Here is a 26,957-nt window from a genome sequence, read left to right as displayed (position 1 = left end):
CAGGATTTGAAGGTCATTTAATAGGACAGAGAGCAATAATAATGCTTTTAGTAACTCCTGTTGAAATTACTCAGAATCAACTGGCAAGACTCCAGAAGTCAGAATATAGTAATTAATCCCAAATCAACTGAGCGCCGTAGAGGTGATGTGACTGAAAATGGCAAAGATGAACTTGGAATTAATCAGGAATATGTCTCCAGGAGAAAGAGAGTTTTAATGCCATTGTCTTGACATTGGTAGTATCTTGTCTGAAATACTGTGTGGTATTTGGGTCATTTACAGTTATCAAAGGTGTGAAGTTACATGTGAACATTAAAACATAGAATGGGTAAAAAAGAAAATGTATCACCTGTCTCATAGAGACATCTGTCTCAAAGAGAATTTGATTAAGGATTTCAGTTTGGTTAACCCAGCCAGTTAGGTCTGAGACAGAATGCCCCTTTCTTAACAGAGGCTATAATAAGAAAGAGAAATCTTGAAGGTAAAAAACAAGAGCAAGCATCCGTACAAACATTTGTAAGTAAATCTGTGGTAGAACATTGACAGGTCTGCCTAGGGTGGTGGCTGAAGAGCTGATGAAAACAACCACACTGGAGGTGCCTGCAGCTGTGTAGAAGGGTAAACTCATGGATGCAGAGCAGCCTAGAAGGGCTGCCTCAGTTCTAACACCTTTGCTTTGCTGTGTAAGGTGTTTGCTCTGTTATCTCTCAATAGCTGTTGTTTTTAACTAATGTGCCTGCATTTTCACATTTGATGTTATCCTTGGGAATGATGGATGCTATGGAAATACATGGTCAGCAGCCTAATACCCTTTCATCCTGTTCATCAGATTTTTCAAAACGGCACAATGAAATAATTTCAGCACTAACTTATTAAGGTTCAGATATTTATTGAAGTGATGCTGAATTGTAAATTTGAGCTCTAATGAGACTTCATTTTAGACAGAGGTAATTCTGTGGATGGAGTGCCAGGTCACACCATCTGTGTTTCAGCACACTGTGTGTTGGGAAATATCAGTAGAAAAAGGAAAGATACAAAATGAAGGGGAGATGTCGAGAGAATTATTTCTTCTCCCTAAAGTTGCCATTCTCTTTGCAAACAAGCTGCCACCTCTTACTTATTCTCAGGATTCTGCCTTTCAAGAAGGCTTAGTAATAGATGTCTTCTGGTAGCAGACTGCATCTTCTTGGAATCTTGCTGTATTTCTCTGTTAGTTAATGAAAGTAAATATGTAAAATAATGAGAACATTTTTTCCATCATCAATTACTGTTGGTAACAGGATATTAAGAAGAAGAATTAATCGGCTACAGGTGTTAATTATGAGCTTCTCATTCAGTGACAAAGTAGTCTTATAGTCTTCCAGCACATTTTTATGTAATAATAATAATAATTTCTGGTTTCCATGTTGATAAGACAAATTCACATGATTAATTGCCTAACAAGGTGAAGTGAATTAGACCTAAAATACAAAGGGATGATAGTCTGTTTTCTTAACAAAAAGTTGAGTTTATACAAGCCTTTTTATTATTATTATCATTATTATTTAATGCAAATAAGAAGAGAGGTCATACTCTTGAGGTCCCAGTAAGCATCCAGATGGCTTCACTTATGTATTTGAAGAGCCTTGAGGGGAAACATCTGTCCTGGTTCATGTAAGGGGTACTGCGGTCAAAGCAGAATTGCTTGTTTTCAGGTGCTGTTGCAGTCTAGTGTGCTCTAAATATTTAGAAAATACTACTGTGTACGGCTGATTTCCACTCTAAATGCCTGACAAGGCAGTTCTGAAATTCCTGTTTAGTTAATGCCCTACATATCTCCATCTTATCTAAGATCAAAGCTGAGTATGATACAGTGAGTGGGACATTCACAAGTCCCACAAAGATTAAGGGGTGACCTGCCTTCCTTCTGTGAGGTGCACTCTGTAGGTTTGTGTTTCTTAGAACTTCTTGTTTGTCAGAATCCTGACTGAGGCTCAAGGGGTTGGTAAGGCACTGAATGAACTGAGGAACCACAGTCCTGCTCTCTCCCCAGAACTTTCAGAGCAAGCAGTATAGATACTCTCTCCACTAGGCACTCCTACTCACTCTCTGAGCTGTCTTCTAAATTTGTGCCATAACAAATCAGTGTAATGTTTTGAAGAAACTGGCATGGAGGTGAATATGAATAACTGTTGTGATGATTTTGACTACTGGAATCCGCTGATAAGCACAATCATGTTGAACAGTCCAGGTGTTTTTTCAGTTCCTTTTACTAGATCAATATATTGTTCTCTTGATGCCTGTGCACTCATCCACAAGTGCACCAGTTTGTTTTCATTCAGCTTTCTTGGTTTTGTGCCTGAAACCTAAAGACTTCTTTTTTTTTAGTTTCTTTTTCTTAAAGATGGTCAGTGAGTTGTCACTGGCCAGGTAGCCTTTATTTTAAAGCAGGAGAAAAGGTGCTTGTGCAGCATGAAACAGGGTTTGGGTTTCTAAAAGTGCAGAAAACCACCTTGCTGGTAATATGCATTCCAAATCCCATCGATAAAAGTTGAGATCTTCCAGATGAGAAGGAACAAAGTCAATTAATGGGGAGACCCTAAAGAAGATATCAGAGAGCTAGAAAACAAAGTAGTTGACTGTAGGTTAATGAAGCTGAATTATGTTTTCTGAACATATCAGTTATGAAGTTCCAGCTGCAAAATTATCAGGGTTAAGTACACAAAATTACTACAACATTGTGGATATCGTTATACTTTTCTGGTAAAAACTTGACTATCGTAGGGATTAATATTTTTTCAACTATTACTTTTAAAAGTCATTATATTTTGCAGTTTCCACTATTTATCTGGCTTGTGGTTTTTTTGGAAAACTAACATCTCCCGTAACATAGACAGCAGTACACAATTGTTTCCCTGCAGCACTTCCCACAACAAGGATGTACAAACCAATAAAAATTATTGATTAGAGCAATCCTGAGAGTAAAACATAAAAATCTTAAACTTCTGCCTCTTACCATTTTCAGTGATTTTGCTTTGCATTCTTCTAAGTTTCTTCCATATTTATTATATATATATATCTCTTTTTTTTTTTTTCTAAAATGGCAAGTCAATAATTTTGCAGTATTAAAGTTTCTGTGGTTCTGACCTTTTCACAAACTCTGCGGGTCTCACTCTGGTAGCAATTCTCATTGCTGGCATCTTGACTGTTTTGTTTGTCCTTTCAGTTGTAAAGTGAGAAAACAGCAGGCACTTGGCTTTCCACATTCCAGGTTTTGTAGGCCCAGTTTATAAAGAGAGAAAATCATAATCCAGTGTATGTCCATATAAAAGTATCATGACTAGAGCTTCTGAATTTGTTAATTTGAATGTAATGGGTATCCTAATTGCTTTTCTATTTTGTTTATTCAGGAAAATAAGAAAATTATCACATTCATTTGTTTTTTTCTTTTTTTTTCTAATTTGAATGTTAGCTTTCATTAGTGAGGGAAATATCTTAACCCATATTGTGAAATCTGATTAACAGAATGTATACACTAAAAATCTGAAAGCAGCAAAATATCCTTCTGCTGAATACATCTCACCATAGAGAGAAGCTAGTAATTGCTATTAAAGACTGGTTCTTTGAGAATAAATGTCAAAATCTGTCTCAAGGACTGGTTTTCAACTAAGATTTTTAATCCACTTTAATGACTTCTATTTTTTCAAAGATATTTTTAGCAATACAATTTGTAATAACATGTCCAAATTCCTAAGAGCATTTTATCATGGCCTAGTAGTAATGACTGCAGACTGTTCTCTAATAGATCTTGGTATTTAATGGTTTTGTCATTAAGGTTCTCATCAGAATAATTTATCACTAACTTAATTATTTATCATTCTTTTCTAAAAAGGGCTTGTTTAACTCTAAAGGTTTCAGCATTCTGAAAATTACATCAATCTATAAAAATAAAAAATATTTCATTTTTAATTCTATGATTTGAGTAAAAAAACCTCTATAGCCTCTGTTGTCCTATAAACAAAGCACAAAACAGAAGAGTTTGTTTGCAATGCAAGTTGACACATTTGTGTGTGTTTGGCTGTGAGCTGTTTATAATCAGGGCCATTTGCTGGTTTCCTGTGGCCAGCACATTTATAGAAAGTTTTCAATAGAGCAACAACATTAAAAATAGACTGAAACTTTAAAAAGCTATTTAAATCCTTTTTAGAATCGTGACGCATATTGCAGTTCTTTCCAAGCCCAGTGTTCACACTTGGGATCCTGGCTTCAGGCCGCTATGGAGACAGGCTAGACCCTTACAGTTTGTATCTTAACTTCTCTTCAGGGTTCTGATTGAAACCTCTTCAAGGTCACCTTTGATATTTTCCCTCTGTCTCCATCTGTAATCAGACATTATCTTCCTCTAAGAGGAAGTAATTATAAACTGTACCTGATATAGCATGGTGATATACATAGGTTGCTCTGATTCTGAACACATAAATTATCAAATTTTGTCCTTATTTTTTTATTAGCAGTGGCAACACACACTTTGGTCAGAGGCAGTTTTGATTGCAGGTACTTGATGATTGCAGGTACTTGTGCAGTTACTGCTCTTGCATTCCTAAAGCTTTTCATTCCCAGGTGTTCACTTCAAGGCTGCTGCAGCTTGGCCTCAGTCAGCCTGTGTCAGGAGACGTTTGTAGAGCAAGGATGATGGTTGGACTGGGTGATCCCAAGGGTCTTTTCCAACCTGAATAGTTCTATGATTCTATGGAGACCCACGGTACGGCCTTGGCATTCTAATTGCTGCTCAGTGCAGAGCAGCCTGACACTAGGGCTTAAGACTTGTGGTAGTTCTAACAGTTATGACAGGTCTTTACTAGGGCCATTTATTGCTGCTGTAAAAATCTGCCACCTTTGGAATAGAAATTGGAGGAACGAGTCTAATGCAGGCACTTTTAGAGGTGCTGGGGGATCAGCTTTTCTGTCACAGAAATTGACTTTTGAAAAAAAAATACCCTGTGCAGGATTGGATCTGTACTGCTTTGCTTAGCAGAGCTGGGGTAGAACAGGACCATCAGTTATAGTAGAGAAACTTCAATAATCACAATACTCAGGAAACAGGGCAAACCAGCTTTTGTGGTAATTCACTGTGAAATGCTAAATGGTAGGAATTTGGGTTTTTTACTCATGGTGAACAAGCTAATATATCAGTCGCATTTAGGCAGGACAGAAGGACAGCTGAATGGAGCCAAATTTATTTCTCTTATTTAAACTAGCACCGTTCCACTGAGTATAGTGTTGTAACATGGAAGAAAGATTGGTTGAGGTTTAGAAAAATGTGACTATTTCCAAGTTGTACTTTCAGTTTAGAATTTACATATCTGACCATTTCGATGCTCTTTTTTGTTGTTTATTTCTCATGTGCTCGTGGAAATACGGATAGAAATTCAGCAGCTCTTAAATGTGCATGAAGCTACTTTTATTATAAACATCTTTTTATACTATCATTTATATTATTATTCAGTTTTAAGACCTCTTCAGCCATTCAGGATAACAGAATAGTGTAAACATTCATTTAAAAAAAGTCTCAGAAATACATTTTCTGTTTTCATGTATAAATAGTTCATGATGAATTCATATTCAAATAATCAATAAATGTCTCTAAGTAGCTTTTTGTGAGCAGCACATATAAAATCCTTTCAGTGCCAGTTATATTCTTTTTTTATGGTTATGTTTACAATTTATGGTAACTTAAATTACTCAGCTCTATCCAGGGGCTGTAGAGATAAATCAAGGAAATTATTATTTCTCTTCAGTTAGGATCTTAAAGCTGTAACATATGTTGCTGTAGCATAGTCTGTTTTCTTCATCAGCAGTGGGCATTTCAGCTCAGGAGCCAGACTGAAATTGTTTCATGACCATCCTCATCATTTAATTTAAAATGTACAGTGATCTAACAAATTATTAAAAGGGAAACAGTGTTCACTTGTGCCTTATGTTGTTGAGAAACGTAGCTAAAAAAACCCTTCCAGCTTCAGCAGCATCATTTCAGTCCAACAGAAGTAATCAAGGCACAGTTTATAAAAACTGCTTATGTTTGCGAAGAGTAGACTGTAACAGACCTTTTCAGTTAACAAAAGACTTCCTTCACATTTCAACGGAAAGCTTTCAAAATTCAATTATGGAATTTTTCCTTAGGTTGGCTGGCAGTTAAAGAACCTAGTAAATGCATTGCGGGAAGACCCAAACGGAGTGATTTTAACCTTGAAAAAACGTCCTCAGAATACCCTGGTTTCTGCTCCCGCCCTTCTGAAGAATGTGAGGTGGAAGCCTCTTGCACTCCAGGTAAGAAGGCTGCTACAGAGCTGGTGTTGTGGCAAATCATTTATTCAAGACAAAACATTAGAATTTTTCCTTCTGGAGAAAGGAACAGGAGCCTCTAAAAAGTCTTGAATTCCTCTGAAATCGGGTGCTGAGATAAGTTTGTCTGGCAATACTGCACGTGTCAATAAGATTGGTTTCCTTCACTTTTTTCTTGTGAAGTTGGAAGCCACGGGAATTTGCAGAAGGAAAGAACATTCACAAATAGTGTTACCAAAGAACAAAGCAGCCTGAGGTTGAGCAGCTTGCTGTGGCTGGCAGAGGCAGCATTGCCTCCCTGCTTCGTTATCCCACACTGTCAAAACTACCTGTTTGTCATGGAGCGTGGCAGACCTTTCACATTTCAGGAGAAATCTGCTTCTATTTTACATCTCTCCTGAAGTCTCAGTTTTTGGTAGGAATGCTGGCAAAACCTCTGATATTTTCCACATACTTATTCATTGAAAACCTGTTTATATGAAAAAAAACAAATAAAACAACAATTGTGAATGTCACAGCTGCAATGGATGTAGTGGAAACTGACTCACTGTAAAAAGATTGAATTCAAAATGTTGCTATTAAGGGAAAGGTTTTTGAGTATGTTAGTAACTCTGCATGTTTATCTTTAATAACTGTGTAACACTTTGTAATGAGTTGATGCACCTTCATAACATGGAAGTTTCACAGAGTTGCTTTGTTTGGATCACATGATACATGAATGTGTGTCTGAGCATTTTTTTAATTAAAGAAACAAATCAAACCACTCAAGCCTTTCCAGGTAAATTTCCTTCCTGCCTGGCACTTCCTAAATCTTTCATTCCTTAAAGTGCCTAAATCCTACACAGATGCTTCACTTAAGGTGTTTGTGCAATTCTTGCAGCTCAGGAATGTTGCCACTGGGGTTTAGTGTCATCTTTCCTGCCTCTGTGGAGAGAGGACAGGGCATTGGGACACCCAGAGGAGGTTCAGAACTCTCCTGATTTTTCTGTCATAAGAGTGCAAGAATAACATTCTGCTCTCCAGCAAGAGGGTTGTGTGTCTACTTGAGAACTTCATCTGAAGGCTCTGGAGGCAGCAAAACAGGAACTGCATTTGCACCAGGGCTTCCATAGAGACCCTTTCTTTATATTAGTCCATTAATGACTCGTAATTCACAAGCAGCACTAGTTTTGGAAGTTTTGTCAGTGTGAAAGCAATGCACAGTGTATATGGTATGGTATTTGCCACAAAACATGCCAACCTTGGTCATGGTAACTAGACAAGTGAAAGTGAACCATCGAGTGATGACAAAGCTTGCTTTAAGTGTCATTCTCACTAGTAAATGTTTCTGCTGTATCAGGGAGTAGTGAAGTCAGGGACTTAATAAAAATATAAATCATCTTGGAAGAAAAAAAGAGTGTTGCCATTGTTACTTTTTAACTGTAGGCTTTGTAATAAGATGTGGAAAGCCAACTGTGGAACTTCTTCAGCACCTTTAGTCTTCTTTAGTCTTTAAGTCACAGAGGTAAGCTCAATATGAGGACCTGGATACATTTCAGGACACAGTTTTTTGTTTTTCCTCTTTCCTAGTATTATTTATTATTGCCATTAATGACTTGGAACTAGCATGATTAAATTTTAAGGTTATATTTCCCGGACAGCTGACATAACAGCTTGGTGCTGCTGGAAGGCAATGATCTCACTTCCTTCCCTCTCCCTGTTCTTGGCTGCAGAATGTCTTTGCTTTTGTTTGACTTTGGCATTTTTTAGATTCTCTAGATCAGTTTAATTCGTTGAATTGCTAGGAAGGCTTCTGGGTTTGTTTATTTGTTTTTCTGGAGTTTTCTACCACAAACAGTTCCGACTATTGGCTACCAGTGTTATTTTCATGGCCAGTTTCAAGTGTGGACTTGCAATAGAGAGTGCAGTCTGTATTCTGAAGTCAGTTGCACTTCTGTAGTTGTATTTCTTCAATGGTCTTGAAGGTCTTTTCCAACCAAAATGATTCTATGATTCTAATTGTCTCTCACAGAACAGAGACTGTCCGAGGCTATTGTCAGAAATAAGAGAATACAATCAGCATAGGGATTTGGAGAGATGTTGTCTTATACAGAAGAGAAAATCCATAGCATTATGAGAACAGTGCCTGTAGAGCTAAGAAGGGAAAACACCAAGTTGGTATCTGCTGCTTCTTGTACACCACCCAGGTTATTTCACAGTTCGTAGTTTAGGTGCTGCACCTTAATAGAATTGCTCTGATGTACTCTGAAGTTATGTGCTGCATTTGCTTTATGATCTTAGTGAGAAACATCTTGGGCAAGGAAAGACTTATAACACCTCAGACAAAGAAAATGCAGCAAGTAAAGAAGTTGTGTTCCCTTCTCTTAAATGTCTGGTATTAGAGGAGCTGGTGCACACTTAGTTACTTTTCATCTTAATGCCTCTTGGGTTTTTGTTTACTTCTATTCATTTGAATTTCATTGTCTCCTCCTGCTCTGAGGACAAAAATTATTATTTACACATTAAAAATGTATCTATTTCAAGTCTTAACAAAAAAGTGCAAACCCAAAGGGCTCAAACAGTGTGAATGTAGCTGCTGTTTTACAGCTCAGCTGTTCCAGTATGTGAGAATTACCCAACCATGTTGAGAGTTCTGTTTCTTATTGTGAGTGGTATTTGCATTTTTTGAACATTTTTTTCTAACAGCAGTTTGTCCAATTAGTCACCTCTATCACTGGCATGAGTTGATCTCTCCTGACAAAAGCTACAGACTCTAGGAATTTCTAGAGTGCTCAACAGTTACAAAGGCCCATTTTCTCTCACCAAAGGCAACCAATGTAGAAGAGTGATTGATGCCTGTGTGTGTTCTGTGTGTTCACACATAAGGGGAATTCTGGAGACTGAGTTTATTCCTTCCAGGGAGAATGCAGAGACTCAGTGCCCTATCCTTAATCTCCATTTCCCTCCCAAAAGGCAAAGGCTGTCCATGTTCAAGGTCATATGCTTGTTGCTTTGAACAGCACTTTAAAAATAGGTACAATATTTAATTATCCCCAATATTTGCAAAACACACTCAGAATTACAGCAATGTATTTTGTTTCTGAAACAGTTTGCTTTTTTTCTGTTTGACTCATGTTTATTTCTGATGAGTGTTGAATTTACCATTTGTCTTTCATTTTTCTTCTGGTGTGTCAGCATTGCTTAATCATTTTATGGATAATTATCTATTCTCATTTAAAACTTTGACATGAAACAGATACCTAAAGTGGCAGAAATCCTCTTTAAAAAATGTTTTTCTGGGGATTTTATTCACCTGTGCATGTATTTGCACAGAGTTAATCATTCATTTGTGTACACACAAAGTCAGTGTACTCACTTCAAGTAATTGTATTGGAATTGAGATGTAAGGCTTAAAGAATTGTTCATTTGGGGGTGATATTTGCTATTTATTAAAATTAGCTGTTTGGATTTGGTGTAACACTAAAATCTTACCATAAGGACTCTTATTAAGCTAATGTTTTAATAATGTGAAGAGACCCCTGTGCTATTTTGCAGATACCTAAAGCCACTGAATTTCCATGTCTGATATGACAGACACAATCTGGAGCTCAGAGTGAAGGTGCACATCAAAGAAGTGCATTTGCTGGAATGATCTGAGCACTGACAGAGGAGGAGGAGGCATGTGCTCCCTTCTCTTCCTCAAAGACTCCCAGGTCAGGTAGTGGAGGTGGTTTCATTTGCAGAATTCCCCAGTAGGATCTATTTGGCTTGGTTGCATCCATTGAGCATGGGATGGAAACAGACATTGTTCCAAAGACAGAATGACTGGCAAATTCTTGGAAAGCACTGAAGGCAGGTGTTTTTCATAGAGAAGGTGGAGAACATAGAGAAAGCTTTTTCCTGCCTTCTGCCTCTCAGCTCATCGAAGAGTATCATGAAGCAGGGTGGGTTTTTATAAACTTACCATCCTCAGATAGGGAAAGTGAGATTCAAGACCCCATGTTTCTGTAAACTCAATGATGAGCTGTTTGAAAAGGGAAGAAGAGATGCTGGTGTTTGGGGGGGGTACTCTTTGACTACTATTTTTCAAACATTTATTATGCAGTTGTGAGAGACGGAAGAATTACATGAAGGTTTGCAAAACAAGAGCTATAATGCTTGTCTTCAGAAAGGGGAAATGCAAGAGCCAGGGAATTATAACTCAGTCACTTAGGATGCACAGTTATCAAGAATTTGGAAGCTAACAGATGAGTAGCAACAAAATGAATTTACTATGAAGAAATCATTAAACAGATTTAATGCACTTATGTGAGCAGTTAACTAGCCTGATAGATAGGAAAGAAGCTGTACATCTTACTCTGATATTAATATCTTTTCTCATAAGTATGACAGAGTTAAGAGCTAGATGGGATACTGTGTATAAGGTTGGAGACCCTAATTCCAAAGAGGCAATAACAAGAGAAATATGAATAACAAGAGAAAATAAATAATTTGGACTCCCGTGCAGGCTGATACTCTCATGACAAAGCATGTTATGTTTTGGTACTTGCTTTTTGGTACTTAGGATACCTGGCTGTGTTTTCCTTCCACCTGCAGAAAACTAGTTCTATCAAATTCAGCACAATTTTGTATTTGAATGAGACTTTTTCAAACAATAATAGTAAATAAAAACATTTTATATTTCTTGCATATAAACACAGACTGTACCTTGGTTGAAAAGCATTCTTTATGTAAATGTGACAGTTATTTTCTGAGCTGATTAAAAACCCATTTTTGATGGTGAGTTTCAGCCATGAGATGGCTTTTAAATTTCACTGCTGTCCTTCTGTCAGTTTCTTTCATGACTAGTCTTGAACTCTTCAATAAAACAGTGTTTCAGTAGGTATCTTTGGGAAGAAACTTTAGCAATTAAAAAAAATAACTAATCCCAACCAGAGGTCAAGATTCCTAAGATGATGCATGTGGACTTTGTTGTTCCTTGTAGCACAGAAAACATTAATTTAGTCTTCCTGTGCTTTTTTCCCCTTTTCTTTCCAGCCTGTAATTCCAACCAGTCCAACAAGCAGCTCTACAACACCCACAAGTACAATGGGCATATCCTCAAAAATGGACAACTCTGCACTCCAGGATGTTTTCATTCTGTCTCCTATGTCAGGACTTTATGGCCCCAGGTATTTACATCATAGTAAATCTGAACTTTTGAAAAATTACATTTTACACTTTAATTCCACTAGATTAATAAAAACAGACCAAAAGCCTCACAATAAAACTAAATGTTAGTAAAATTAAGAGCCAGAAATACACTAAGCAGCACATCATGATTTTGAGAGACTTAACTTTCTCTGAGCTAAAGACAAGGTGAGCAAAACCAATAAACCATTTAAAGACATGTTTTATCCTTTAGTTTTATTGACTTTTATGTGACTGCTTGTATCTTATTGTAAAGCATGCACTTCTGCAAGGGAAACCCTCATCTTCTCATGTTATACCAATCCTTCCTGCTCGCTTTCAAATACTAGACTACTCCTGAATAACTCTGTCTTACAGTAAAAATGGAACCTAATGGTGATTTCATTCATTTGTTGAATTTGAATTACTTTCATGGAAGTTCTCATTTATAGCATTTAAATTACAGGACTTTTTATTTGCAGGGCTTGGGAAAGACAGTTGTACACTTCAGCTTTATCAGAAAATGGTTAATTTCTCAAATACCTTCTGGCCTACTGTTTTTAGGGATGAAATTGGAATAATGTCTTGTGACGACATCAGCAAATTTGGAAAGTCTGGAATGAAAGGCTCTGAGTCTCCAAGCTATTTTCTGGAGCATGAAAGTGGGAAGTACTACACGTTAATTGAAGGTGAAGGCCACCCTGTGGGCTCTGACTATGAGAGGAGCAGAGCTACGGGAGTGAGGAGGAGAGAGAAAACACCCACTCACGGTAGGCTGGAGTGCCTTTGCATGTCTGAACTGATGGGCCTGACAAATGGTGCTGTAAACACTGCAACATCCCCAACTATCTATCATTCTTTATTGGATCATGACCTGTAGGCTCTGAGTACTGGACAAAAGTTTTTGTGAAGGAATAATTAGTATAATTGCAAGCTAACATTCAGGATGAAGAGTGTGGAAGTTAGTGAAAGATTTCTTCTGCAGTGTGTAATTAAAATTTCCAGTGATACTTAAGTCCATATTATTTTGGTAGCTACCATCTTCAATTACTCATTTTCATTCCTAAGCTCTTGGAGATTATTCTAGTTGCAGTGTTCTGAGCTAGTAAACTGAAAAGGAAAGCCTGAAAAGACTTACTTGTGGTATGAAAGCATCTGTAAGATGTAAGGCCCTCCAAAATTCACTGGTGTATTAAATGGAGCAGTGTCAGAACACATGGGCAGTATCATACAATGCACTTGTTAATACTAGAAATATTCTTCAAAATCCTAGAATGGGAACTGCTTAAATATGTAAGATGCTATTAAAACAATAGTAAACTCTGGTTCTACATAGAAATTTCTTGTGTATGTAAATCCATATGAGTGTGCAGGTATAGAAACATATGTGCTTGTATGTGAGTATATGTAGAAATGGTATTGCTGAAAATGAATTGATAAATTTTTAATTGGTTTTTTTATCTGCTAAAACTGATTTGTTTGGTGCACTTTAGAAGAGTACTACTGAAATACAGCAGTGTATTCTCCACGTATTTCAGTGGTTTTATTCTTAAGGCAGTAAATTATTTTTGTTAAGTCTACAGAGTTATGAAAAAAGGTTTTGTAAAAACTGTCATATCTGATTTTTATAATGGCATTATTTCTGAGCCTCAGCAATGGCTCCTCCTGATCATAGCATTCTGTATGGGTAGGTTCTACCTTTATAAATATATATATATACATACACACACATACACATACATATGAAATGCCATCAATAAGTACTTCATTCACTTACACTGTGACTTTTTCTTTTCTCTCATTTTGTAAAAAAAGTTCCTACGTTTTTTTGTCTTTGATACCTAGAAAAGGGAAAACCTCTCCCAAGCTTTACTCTTTACTACAGAGTAGAAAAGAACAGTGTGTCTGTGAAGAACACAGATAATAAAAAAATGCTGCAGCTCAATGGAGATAATACCAGAGGCAGTTATAGTGGAAGATCCAATAACAGCTGAAATGAAACAGAGTTGGGGGAAAAAAAGACACATTTTTAAGCACTCCAGACACTGATGCTGTTGGTCTGCCAGGGAACTGGTTGGTCTCTGCTACAGAATTTGATATCATGGATGTTTTTCAATGTAGCTTCCCAAGCTGCTTTCAGTTCTTTGTACTTAAGAGACAAAGCTCTTAGATTCTCTTCCCTGCTCTCAGACTGAAGTGTTCTTACCACCATAAATGTTAGAATTCTGAGACAAAGTCTGCTGGCCCCAGATGCCAAGACAGATTTTGGTAGTTAAGATGTACAGACACTTTCCTCTGTTAATAAATGCTTGCTGAGGTTTTCTTATTGTATGTGAGATATTTATGGCACAGTTCACATCATTTACCTTAGTTAAGGTTCCAGCTATTCCAGCGAAGGACATACAGCTTCCCAAGAGTTGTTCTGGTGTTGTCATTTGTCATTCTGATAGTTTGAAAGGAATCTTAGCTTATGTTAATCAAGTAAAGGGAACTTTTCTCCTGATTTTGTGTTTTGTTGACTACAGCTATGGTAAGAAATGGCAAAAGATCAACTGTAAAAAGGACAGGATTGTGTGTATGTATCACTACCTTTCTGGAATAGGGCAATTTTAATAAACCTTTGTTACCTGTAGCATATTTTTAGTAACTTCTGTAGTCTTAGAGTTGGTGCTTGAAAAAGCTGTGACACCAAAGAGTAGGACTCCATCTTAAGACTAGTAATGCTCAGTCTTTACCTCCCTGTTAAGTGACATCATTTTATGATAAAATTAGAATGAAAGATACATCTTAACTGTGATTAAAATTGGAGCCAGATGGATGTATTTGGCTTGCTTTCATAAACTGATGCTGCACGTTGACTTAAAATGTTGGGCTCTGTGCCTGAGCCCAGTGATACACAAGATCTGTCTCGTTTATGATGGACAGTTCTGATTTTCTCTGACTTTGAAAACCTAGAAGGAAATTTATTTTAAAGTCTCAGGAATATGCCCTTGTTCAAAAACAATTTGTAAGCCAGACATTTTTCTAAACTACAGGTTTTAAACCCAAATTTTTGTAGAATGTTTCTTATTTTTTTAATTTAAAGCTGTACCTCTGAACCATCAGAGTGGTGATATGGCCTTTGGTGGAAAGACAGGATTGATGGTAGAGCAAATAACATGTATCTAAGGCTGCAACCAGGTAGCCATGGGCAAAGTAAAGAAAATAAAACCTCTGAGCTCTTTCATGGTTGAGCACATGCTCTCATTATTGCTAGGATCCACACAAACCACAGCTCATAAATTCTTACCATGGATTTACCAGAACGAAAGTGATTACTACAAACCAGTCTCTGTTGCAGCTGGTAGGTAGAAGGATACTCAGGCAGTCAAGACCCTCAGTATTGATAATATATGCAAAATCCAAGGAGGCAAATAACAAATCCATTTTCTCAAACCATTTCAGAAGATTAAGCTTGTATTTATCAGTGCTGCAGTGTTGTTTTTTTTTTTCTTAACCAGGAGTTAAACACTAACACTAGTCTGATTCTTACATGCTATAGTGTTTAGAGTTCTTGTGGCAATGCATATCAAATCTCTTCTGTTTCTTTTTTTTCAATGTGTACTGCTATACTTGTACACAATAACTTTCTGCTCCTCAGAAAAATACAAAAGTTGCCATGTTTTAAAACAGTTTATAGCTTCCATTTCTTTGGGCAAGAACTTGGAAATAAAATAAGCAGTATGCAAAGTCATCAGTTCCTTTGTTTGGCTTCTGTGTTTCCTGTCCTAAATTTCTGTTTTCAACTTTTTTCACAGCAAGAGTGGTCAGACACTGGAACAGGCTGCCCAGGGAGGTGGTGGAGTCACCATCCCTGGGTGTGCTGAAGAGTGGTTTGGATGTGGTGTTGGTGGATGTGATTTAGGGAAGACCTTTGTAGAGCAGGGATGATGGTTGGACTGGGTGATCCCGAGGGGCTTCTCCAACCTGAGCAGTTCTATGATTCTATGTCAATTCTATGGTGGCATCTGGCTTTTTTGTTACAAATCTCTTTAGAGCTTCAGACCTGTCTTCCCTTTGCATAAACGCTGCCGTGTTTTATTCTTTTGATCCTCATTTGCTATGTGAATTCTTATTTACAGATTTTTGGTTCTTAATTTATAATCTTGTTTCTCATTCCTTTCCATATTACTGACTATTCTATTTGTTTGATTTATTGGAGTTTTCTTAATCAGTATTGTTCTTCTAAGACCAAATTTAATATTAGAAGTTGAATAATACATTTGTAGTTAAAATTAGTTTAAACTATTAGAAGGAAGCTATGTATGTTTTACAACAGTTAGTTATGCACTACCTTTTCTGGTATGAGCAAAAGATGTAATATGTGAAAATCTCAGTACTCTTGGTATATGTTATCCCTTCAGTTGTCAGATAGTCATGTTGTCCAGAAGCATGTGTGTTTTATATACCCGTTTGTTTTTAAATCAGCCTAAGATTTTAGCAGCAAAAAAAGCTGTATTTTGGAAGAATACTGAATAAAAAACTTCATTAGCATGCAAATAATTCACAGACAATACTCTGTCACTCTAACCAACCTGGGGAAATTGATAAAGAAGCTCTTGCTCATATGTAAAACCTGTAATAATCCTAGAAAGAAAACAGTAGCAAGCTCCTTTTTAAAAGTTTGCTTGAGTGCTAAAGACAGTTCAGTCAGCTGGTGAGTGGAAGAAGGAGTCTTTGGCTTTATGGGTCAGACAGAATTTAACCCATAATCTGGAGGGTGTGTTTCTGTGTTTTGTGATGGTAATGAACGCTGACAAGGCCAAAGTGCTAATGTCTTACAGTCAGCTTTGTAGTATTCCTCAATTAATGGCCTGCTTTCCATGTTCTACCCATACCATAGCAGGGAATGACCAATGCACAGCACTTATCTTACAACCAGAGTGCCATGAAATCATATTAATTAAAACCCTAATGTCTGATTCTTCATTCTTGTTGTTACCAAACTGTGCTCTGTTTTTTCTTTAAGGCACTTGAAATTAATGTTCCTTGAAATGAGATTCCCCTCATTACTCACCATGTGATTTTCCAGGTCAAAGAGGTTTCACTGTTTAACTGATACATATGTAATGTTTTATCTGCATTAATATTCTTTCTAGTTTTACTAAGCATATTAGTCCATTAAAAATTCCTTTCTTTTTTCCATCTATTTAACGAGTGAGCGAGTTTTTTACAAAACAGAGTTCAAAAACAAATTTGCATTCTGCCTTACCCTTACAAGTAATTTCACCCAAGCCAGGGGTACTTCCCTTCAAATCCATATAATGAAGAGCAGCAGCCAGCATAGATGATGTTTCATTGATCCTGAAGGCTACAATATATAATGTAGAGACACTGACCAAAAGGCTTGCTCTGAAGGGTCATGTCATGCCTGTAATCTCTAGGCATTACTTACTCCACAGTCTTCTATTTTAAGACTTCAAAAATTATATTGGTTTATCTTGAATTTTTTCCAGGAGATTTGAGGCCTGTTTCTATGCCTACTGAGTACAGCTGGATAGGGGAGTCAAAAGAACAAAACATGTACAAGAGAGGAAGCAGAGGTGAGTATTTTATTTTTCTTTTCTCTGCTGTTCTCCATGGGGTTTTTTTGTTACTTAAGAAGCATGAAGGAAACAAACCCATTTTGCTTGAGTGCCACAGAGAATGTAAAAGCATCTGGGGTTTTGCTTTCTGAAAATCAAAAAGTTTGTGTCTGTAGGAGAGATCTACCCTATCTAAATCTAGTAGGAAAAAAAAATAAGCATCAAAGGAAGAAGGAATTATAGGATTCGGATATATGTTAATAACTGTCAGTTCTTAATCTTCACAGTTCTAGAAAACAGTAAGTGATGATATAGATGGAAGGCAATGTCCTTTGAGACACATTTTGATTTGTATGAATCAACATTTGAAACTGGCATCAGCCAGTTACTGGTACTGCTCAGACCAGCAGTCCTATCATATAAATATCTATTGATTCCCACTGGATCCAACTTGGAAGAAGCTCAGTGATAGCAAATTCCTTTTTTCCTATTTTTCCTCAGCTAAAAAGCGTTTACATAATTCAAAAGGATATCTTCAAATAGGCAAATATGTATATTGTTATACCAAATGTTAAAGATTCTTAAATAGTTACTAATATGTCAGAATCTTTTAGGCACAGTGTGGGCAGCTGAGAGGAGTTCAAGTTGTCTACTTATAATGTGACAAAAATGAATGATACCCTGAAAAATTAATACAGGAATTTAAACCTTTTTCAGTAATCTTCCATTCCAAAAGAAAATAGATTTAATTTAAGGCACAAACCTTTTATGATTTGTTCCAAATATGTTGACTTATGTTTAGTCTGTATTTCACATGGGCTACCTTCATACTACCCGTTATGCACGGGCCTGGGTGTTCACCACCACCTCATCTGTGCCAACTACTTGGTTTCCTCTTGAATAGAACCTTGGTACAAATAACTTTGTTTGCAGAGGAGAGAGCTTCAGATGCAGTGGGGAATTAACCAAGCTGACAATACAGATGCAGCCAAAATGGTTCTCTGCCTCCTCTTACTAATGTTTCTTTTTCCTTTTTCCCCTCCAACAACTGACTCTGAGAATTCCCTCCTGCGGTACCTGAGTGATGACAAGATACTGGTTATCCAAGAAGAGCCTTTGACACAAAAAGACAACAAAAGAGACACAGGTCGTAGGTCAAGAAAAAAGGGCAAAAATACAAGCAGTCCAAACTACCCTATTAGTCCACCTGTGTTGACATCTACTATGAATGTTAGGCTTGAACCTGGACAGCAAGATGTCTTGAATTTCTCACTAGCAGAAAACAACACAGTTCCACTTTATCACGTAAGTACATTTGAAAAACCTTTTTACATTAAGCACATGGAAAGCACTAAAAGGTTTTCCTTTTAGGGCTGATACAGGTTTAAAGGCATATTGTTCTACCTTGTGTTTTAATGTTTTCTTTTATAGTCCAAGAAAGTTGTTTAATGTCAGTATCACAATAGCTTTCACGTAAGAATGGTCTAGACAGAGTTGAAAAATGCAAGGCAAGGACCATTTTATATCAGATGCTTTCAGTAAAATACTGCTCTTGATTATTTAGTCTCACTGAGTTGAGTTTGATTTGACCATATTAATTTTTCAAAGGTTCACAAGGATACTCTACTCAGCCTCTGATCACAGTTAATTATAAATTAGTTTATGCTTTTACATTTCCACTTCAGTCATTATCTCTTGTAAAAAAAGACAAGCTTAATGGAGTTACTGTTTGTTTAAACTGCAATACCATGGCCACAGTCTAGTCATGTGAATGTGTTCATATGGGTATGGCAGGAAATATTTTGGACTGAAAAACTATGGAGAGGATATGATTCACTGGATGAAGGGCTGCTCAGTTCTTGTAGCCACCATGAAAAAGCACTAGGTTCTCATGACTGCTGGCTAGTGTAGAGTTTCACTGTGCTGGTTTGGATGTCCTGCAATCTTCAATAGCCTTTCAGAGATCAGTGTGCTGTTCATGCTTTGTGTGTGCATATTGCCTTTTATAGAGGCATTCTTCAGTTCTGCTCAGGGTCCTGCCATTTGGAAGCAGACTGATCCGTTCTCATGACAGAGAGTAGCAGCTTCCAAGTCTTTTGTGCTCAATAGTCAGTATCTTCAGGGAGGTTTTTTGCTGGGGAAAAAAAAAAAGCATATTTCCTCCCCACATTTGGTATGGAAGCTTTCAAAGGTGTATTTATTTTCTACTTGTGGTGAATTTCCTCCTAGAAACACACAAGTGAAAAAGACTTGCAGCAAGTTACTTCAGGCTTCCTTGCATTCTAGGTTCTGATTGGGTTTCTCAGCAAAATCCTGGGAGATGCCTGTGTTGGCACCAGGTCTGAGAGGGGTCACCTGATGGGTGAAATACAGCCCGTGATTCATCTCAGTTGCTGAAAGCTGTCAGCATTTGATAGTCTGAACATCAGATACTTTTCATCTGTCTTCAGGAAATTTAAGTTTCCCTTTCCTACACTGCTCGAAGTTAATCTTTTTGGAAAAGTGGAAGGTCTTTTCCCCAAACTTGAGAGAAAGCCAAGCAGTTTAGAAATCCCATGATTGTTTATCAGGAGGTGTTTATTCTGTCTGAAGAGATATTACCTTGAATGATTTCCATACCATGATATGAGCTTTGTGTTCTATAGAGCAGTTTGTAAAAACAAAAAACCAAGCTGCACATTATAGAGATATTTTATCTTAAATGTCTGCAATGTTGTAACAGGCTTTCTGCTTGGAAGTCACAGGGAGTAGGAGCAGTTCTTCATTCTGTGCCTTTTGTTTTCTATGAAAAGACATGGAATTACTTGAAGATATGATAAGTGAGTAATAGGAGATTGTGTGAGAACATAATATATATATATAAAAAAATAAAATAACCTAATGGCATAATATGTCAATTATAAAGTGTCGGAAGGAAATGCAGGAAGCTGGAAAGAAGGTGGAATCCTGGGAGGAGATAAACTTACATGTCGTGGTTGATCTACCCAAAAAGTCAGTTCAGCACCTGTTTCATAAACTCTGTTATAATATGCAGTAATTCCAGAGGAGGATGCATGTAAAATGATTATTCATGCACTGACAGAGTGGTGTGAATTCTTTTGTCACCATAAAATCAGACTATCTCAGGCACTTAGTCAACTCCCTTATAAATATACAAGAGGAATCAAGTCTAGAAATATACAAGAGTTGCTGACACAGGTTTTATGGGTTCTTGCCAGTACAAAATCATTCAGATTAACATCATCTTTCCACTTTAAATACTGAAAGAATTCTGAAAGTGAAGCAAAAAATTGTTTGGCATATCTATCCTGAAAGATAGCTACCTGGAGTGAAAATGTTAAATATGAAAAACATTTAATAGCACATTGATACCTGAAAGGAGGAGAGAAATGATAGCTGTCTTCCTAGATAGAAATGTAGGTTTAGGTACATCATCTCCTTTTCTTAATATCTCAAGGTATTTTCATAAACATTTTGATATATTTGCTTATTTGATAATGAGGTTTTATTCTGTCAAGAATTTATTCTACAACAAGATTAAGGTTAATCAAAAGAAGATATTTCTAAACTTAACCAAATCATCATAAAACAGCTTTTGCCCCTTATTTAAAATAAATTTAAAAATATTTGTCTGACATCAGCTCTTCCAGTCTGTGTTTGATTTTTTTTTTTTTTCTCAGCTGTCAGGAGGCAGGACTACCAGATGACAAATCTAGTTTCATTTTTTGTTGTTGTTGTTGGTTTGGTATTTTTGTTATGGAAGCCAAAACTGCAGAACTGTTAGAATCAAATTTCCATTAATTCCTCTACACTTAACACATACCCAGAACAACTTTTGGATATAGATCAAAATTTTGACCCAGAAAAGTGCTTTGGAAAATGAAATTGTGATGTTAAATAGGATCTAATCATCTTTAGTAAAGGGAAGGTGATAGTGCCTTGTAAGCAAACGAGTATGGATGGAAGGAGAAATCAAGATATGCAGTGTCATTTAGCCATTGCTTTATTTTCTAAGCCCTTATATAAATACATTAAAAAAAAGGAAAAGACACCACTACTTCAAATTACCAGACACAGGCAGAAGAAGTTTTGCAAAATTGATAATTGCCTAGATTCACCACTAGATTAATGCTTTGGATGGAATGTTGATTTGGAACCTAAAATTAAACAATTAGACTGATTTCAGAAGTTGGTGTGAGGATGCAGATTTACTATATGAAATGGATATTTAGGTAATGCAATATTGGCAGCATGCCCAGGATATGAACTGAGGCAGAAATCTGTGTTGCAATTAACCATTGCTGTCAAGAAACACTGGCCCTTTCAGGATATATTTATAACTCTAATTTAATCAATATGCCATTCTGTGATGCATGTGACACAATCCAAGGAAGAGTCAATTATAATTAACAGGGCTGTTATAATTAATTATTAATCAATAGAGTATTTCTTAGAACATGACTTCCTATGTTTACTAATGCCTCACTTCTGAAGTGACATTGTTTACCAGATTAAGGCTAAAGAGTGAGGCATATGTAAATATCACAGAAGTACATCCATTATAGCATGGCTGAAATGCACTATTGGAACAGACTCTGGGCTTAAGGAATAGAGTTAAAACCTGAATATGTTCTCATTTTGTGTTACCAGAGTTTATTCTGAAGAAAATTAACTTACCAAGTAGAACTACTGCACAGTAGATCAGATGTACATGAGAAATCTTTCGTTTGTCATTTTTCCCCACAAAACAAAACCAAAAAGTCTTGAAGGGAAAACACTCTCCATGCTCAAACTGATGTTCAGGCTTCTAAAACACTCGAGCTAACTGTACACTTTGTGCTGCTCAGTTGCATTTTGCACCATGGGAACCTGCTTCTGTTTCAAAGAAATACTGAAGTTCTTATTCCAGACCCAGTCTGAAAGTCCACATGGTGGTCACCTTGGTGGTTTTACTGCCTCGGATTTGTACTCTGATTTGAAGCTCTGAAATTTACTTTGCTAGTTACTACATTAAATTCTCAAATAAGATCATGATCTGTCATCTGGTTTTACTTGGTGGTAAATGTTCTGGGTCTGTTATCTACAAAGTGATTGGATAGTTTGTTTTGTAGGATCATAGATTAAGAAGTTTTATTATAAACTATTGAATCTTCTAATTTTTTGTGTGTGAATTAGAATTCAGTGTGTTGAAGAGACTTAATTTTTAATGAATTCTAAGACTGATCCTGTCATTTCAATATTCCCTACATAGTAAAATAGAAATAATGTCTGCTTTAGGGTAGTCGTTGAGAATGTTATGGCAGTAGTCACTTTTTATTTTAAAGATAATTTGAAGCATTATGGTCACTTAGGGTTACTCATTGTTTCACAGCACTTGCTTAACTTCCTTTTTATTTCCTTCCTGCTGATCACAGGAAGTTGGTAATGCATGCCTTTCAGCACAGAATGATGTAAATGCTGTTTAACTGGTCTTGGAGCTGCAGAAGGCAGCTTGACAGATGATATAAAGCTTAATGGTACATGCTGAGAACTAAAATGTGTGCAAAACCAGTGGAGGGCTGTTTTTTTCTGTAATGCATGCATGCTGGGATGTGCCAGATGTTCCAGGCACTTTTTCTGGATAATAGGCAGTCTGAGTGCTACTGTGATAAGTAGAAGAATGGAGATAGTCTGGGACAATCATATACATTCAGTTCCATATGACTGAAGGAGGAGTCTTTTATTGCCAGTTTTGTAGGAAAATTGCTCATATTTTATTGCTTCCTTCCTGATTTTCTGGGAAGAAACAAAACTGTTCTAAGTGTCAAGGAGGAGAATTACTTTCTTTAAAGCTTTATTTCTGTTCTGAATTGCTGAATAAATTCTATCTCTGCTTTATATTTAAGTATCTATAATAGGGAAAACATATTTCCCTACCTTGCAGTTATGATGAAAGGTCACTGTGGGAATGGTTACGTGGGCTCTAACTGCTTAGAGAAGCTAACATAAGTATTTCTGGCTGCTGTAGCTTCAAACTGATTCTGCCAAGTTGTGTTGATTGTAAGAGAAGATGATTTTGCGTTTTACTGTTCCATAACTGTGTAGGTGAAGGCTTGAGCTGACAAGTATCTAGTAGTAGTGCAAGATGGATCCTTCAGTAGCAATGTTGAAGAACAGATTTATGTACAGTTCTGTTTAGACATAATTCTCTAAGCAGCACTCTTCATCTGTGAACAGTTCAAAAGGGAAAAGACAAGTTACAGTACAAGGGAAAATAAAGGGAAATAAGTTATGGTTGTCCTTGATTTCTATTTAAAAACTCAACAATTTGTAGTAAGGAGATGCAATAAGGCAGTTGGATTTGTGTTCAATTTTAGTCCTGAGCAACTTGTTCCATAAAGGAAGTTCTTACATAGGCTGGGAAGTTTTGCTTAGAAGTTCCACTGCACTAAGGAAGTTAAATTACCACTGAATCTCAGCTTCTGGTACCCTTTATACTCTGTCCATAATGCAAAGTGAAAACAGTGTGTAGATTCTCTACATTAGACCAAATTTAGCTCATGTATCTGCACGGTGCAAATCAGCATTTGTTTTAGATGGACCTTTTCCAGAAGTGACTTAAAACAATGATTGAGCTTAATCATTTGATAATACACTGCATCTGGATCCAGACATGGTATATCCATCCATTTTTAAGGGCAGTTGTGAAGCTTAGCTGAGGTTTGAGCATTTCCATTGCCTGTTGTGGACCTGTCTTGGGCTCCACTTGTGCAGTATTTCAGAAGAGGGCCAGGAATTTTGCAGGGAGCACACTGCAGTGGTTAGGACTGGAGTCCTGTGATACCTGCTTCAGCAATTCAACCCAGAGACAGGCTGTGTTTTCTTGCTTGCTTCCAAATGTTTAGGCTACCTTGTTTGTTTTGAATTCCTTAAACTGATAGCTATATTAGGAAGCTTTGCAGCAAAGCAAATATGAGACTGTCTTTATCCAAACATACACCATGTTTTCATAAGTAATTTAGCTGTATTAGAGCTTATTTAAATTAGTTTATTCTGCAGTCTTCAAACAATCCACTAGGAACAACCAATGACAGCAAATGAAGCAGTCGTTAACCTGCTGCATCCTCATGTATAAATTGCAGTTTGCAAAGCATTCTGGAGTACAGAAAAGTTACAATAGAGCTAAGAATTACTCTATTGGGTTATTTTAGCAAATAAAGGTATTGCTTTATTATTTATTCAGGCTATTTAAAAAAAAAAAAAAAGAAAAAATTTATTTCTGATTCTGTATATGTAGACTGAAGAGAAATGTAACAGCCATTTGGATCGATAGGATTCAGCATTTGTTCCTAAATGTGAGCTACAACTGATGTTACTGCTACCATAATGGCAATAATTGTCATCCAGAAGAATGTACCAAATGCAAATATGCAAACTCATCTTCCTTGTTGTACAAATATCATCTGCTGCTGTTGCTGACAAAAGGATCAGTATGCAGGAAGCCAGCTGTAGTATTCTAAAGACTCTCCTCTGAGTCTTCCTCTCTCCTCCCTGGCTCAGGCCTTGGTCCCTGTCCTTTCCTTCTTCACCTTCCCAGCAGGCTTCTTACCTTCCCCAGCAAGAGGAGGAGCAGAGAAGGCCTTGCCTGGCAGGAAAGGTCAGTCCTGTGTGGGCCTGTACCTAGAGCAATGGGGAATGTAAGACAAAGGAAGGGGCAGGAACTGACTCTTTTTCCCTCAGCTGTGTCACTTCTTGAGCTACGCTACCTCCTTTCAGCTTCAGCCACTCCTCTTCTTCCACTTCCCTTTCCCATGGAATCCTGTGCAGCAAAATTACTAATCCTGAGTGGATATTTTTCTTTTGTCCTTGGTTGATTTTGTCACCTGTCATCCTTTTTTTTTTTCTTTCTTCCCCAGCATAAAAATTGAGCACCTCTGGACTGTCCATGGATGTAGCTTGCACGGGGACTATTTCCTTCTCTTTTATCCCTCCCCTCAGTGAGAGGGAGTGGAAGAAAAACCTCAAGGGCAGCTTTCATTTTTAGCTGAACATGGTAATTTTGCAAGTGTATTCAATGGGTTAAGCATCAGCTCACTGAGCTGGAGAGATAAGTGAAGCCCCTGGCAACAAGGCTGCTGGTTCACTTTTGAACTAACCTGATGGAAAGAAATACTTAGGATAATGAATATCTGTGCTAAGGAGGCAGGAGAAGAAATGATTTTTGTAGGGAATTCAATATCTGTAAAATAACAATATTCAGTATCTGGATAATAACAGTATGTATAGTAAAGGTGAAATAATCCATTTTGCAGCTGGATAAAAGACAGATCTAGATGGAATTAATATATTGCATTTGACCATTGAGATTAGTAGCCCCTGTTATCAAACTGCTTTAGTCTCATGACCCCCTACTCCAGTCTGCTCCACTGGGAAACAGCAACTGAACAACCTTTGGATGTTTTCACACTATCTCTGCGGTTCAGGGTTCTTTTGTTTTCTGGTGTTTATGTGATTTCTTTACTTCTTATGAGAAAATATTTCTTTACATCATAAAATCCTGATTGAAGGAAACGATTCTTTTTGTTCTCAAGTATTTATAGGAATTTCAGGTAAAGAGGAGTTTCTGTAGGATTTCCTTTGGGAGAGGATCATCAGATCTGCTTGTTAGACTGTCTAGGCTTTATTCTCCTTTCATTTCTACTTGTGTAAGTCAGAAAATAGATCCACTAAAATCCCTAGGGCTACATAAATGTGGAGCTGTCTCTAAAGAAGGCCGAGAGGTGCCAGTGACCTGAATTTCACAGAATTTGTGCTCTATAGTCTGTGGCAGCATCACAAGACTTGTGCCTCCTGAGCCTCCCACTTGTCTACTAGTCATGGACGTGGCCTTTTAGTGTAAGATTGAGTAAAGTTTTAGTTTGGGAACTAGGATAAGGCAATTTGTTTTCCAAATACCAGGAGCATAATCCTGTTAGACAAGGGAATTAATTCTAGCCATATGTACATATGAAGAGAAATGCCAGTGTGGGGTTTTTTCCATATGTGCTATCAGGAATTCTTTTGTTGGTTGGCATTTCAAGCAGCAACTGGATTGTGCTGCAATGATATCTGCTTGGGGGTAAAAATTCAGCCAAACCAAAGATTGTATGTATGTATATGTATGTAAACCTCCAGTAATCCATAGTCCATACTTAAATAGTGGTAAAAGTATGTATGTCATTAATGAGTCAGTCAGGAGCAGAGATTATTTTTCTAATAAAGTAATTATTGATAAATATTGGAAAGTTTATACATGTTTTCTATCGGTACCATTGTAATTATATTTTAAACAAATAACTTCCAAGTACTCTTATGAACTTTTTCTTCCCCTCCATATTTATACATATAATGTATACTTTTTCGCTCTTTTCTAAATTGCACTGAACTAATAATCAGTTACAATTTGCATAATCTATGAGTAGTTAAATGGTTACGTTGTATTTTTTCTTTTTCCCCTCCATTATTGACCCGTTGTAAAATTTCCTTACTACAGACTATTCTTTAATAATTAGATTAGATTATTCAATATCTTTTAAAATTAATGCTCACTAATGCTAAAAAAAATTCCTAGTGTTGAAATGACCTGTAAAAAAACCCCCATTTTTATTAAGAGAAGCATATTTTTGTTTGTTTGTTTTGCAAGTTCACAATATTCAAACAATTGCTTACAGCTGTACTAATGGAATACATCCCATCAAAAGGAATCTGGGAACCACAATCCAAGGTGATCACCTGTGATAGAGGTGCTCTTTGTGCATTTTTTGGAAGGCAATAAGTAACAGGGCTAAATCTGTAGTGGCAGTGCAAGTGTGTAATACACGTGATAAAAAGAAGCTGAGCCTGAGCAAGGAGCATTTTCTTAGCTTTGTCAGGGAAAGGAATGTGGCAGGAATCCCATTTGGGAGA

At 36.9% G+C, this 26,957-nt stretch overlaps 1 protein-coding gene across 1 annotated transcript in view; it reads left to right on the top strand.

The window, feature by feature from the left end:
• Positions 1–26,957, top strand: part of LOC127389682 (connector enhancer of kinase suppressor of ras 2-like) — a 183,101-nt gene that overhangs the window by 115,819 nt on the left and 40,325 nt on the right. The window contains exons 9-13 of the mRNA XM_051630420.1: positions 6,160–6,306; positions 11,338–11,471; positions 12,034–12,239; positions 16,965–17,050; positions 18,084–18,338. Coding sequence (XP_051486380.1) covers positions 6,160–6,306; positions 11,338–11,471; positions 12,034–12,239; positions 16,965–17,050; positions 18,084–18,338 — 828 coding nt within the window. The remainder of the gene's footprint in view (positions 1–6,159; positions 6,307–11,337; positions 11,472–12,033; positions 12,240–16,964; positions 17,051–18,083; positions 18,339–26,957) is intronic.

Source organism: Apus apus, chromosome 12 (assembly GCF_020740795.1).
Source record: "Apus apus isolate bApuApu2 chromosome 12, bApuApu2.pri.cur, whole genome shotgun sequence".
Classification (NCBI taxonomy): domain Eukaryota; kingdom Metazoa; phylum Chordata; class Aves; order Apodiformes; family Apodidae; genus Apus; species Apus apus.
This window is presented reverse-complemented; position numbering and strand designations above follow the sequence as displayed.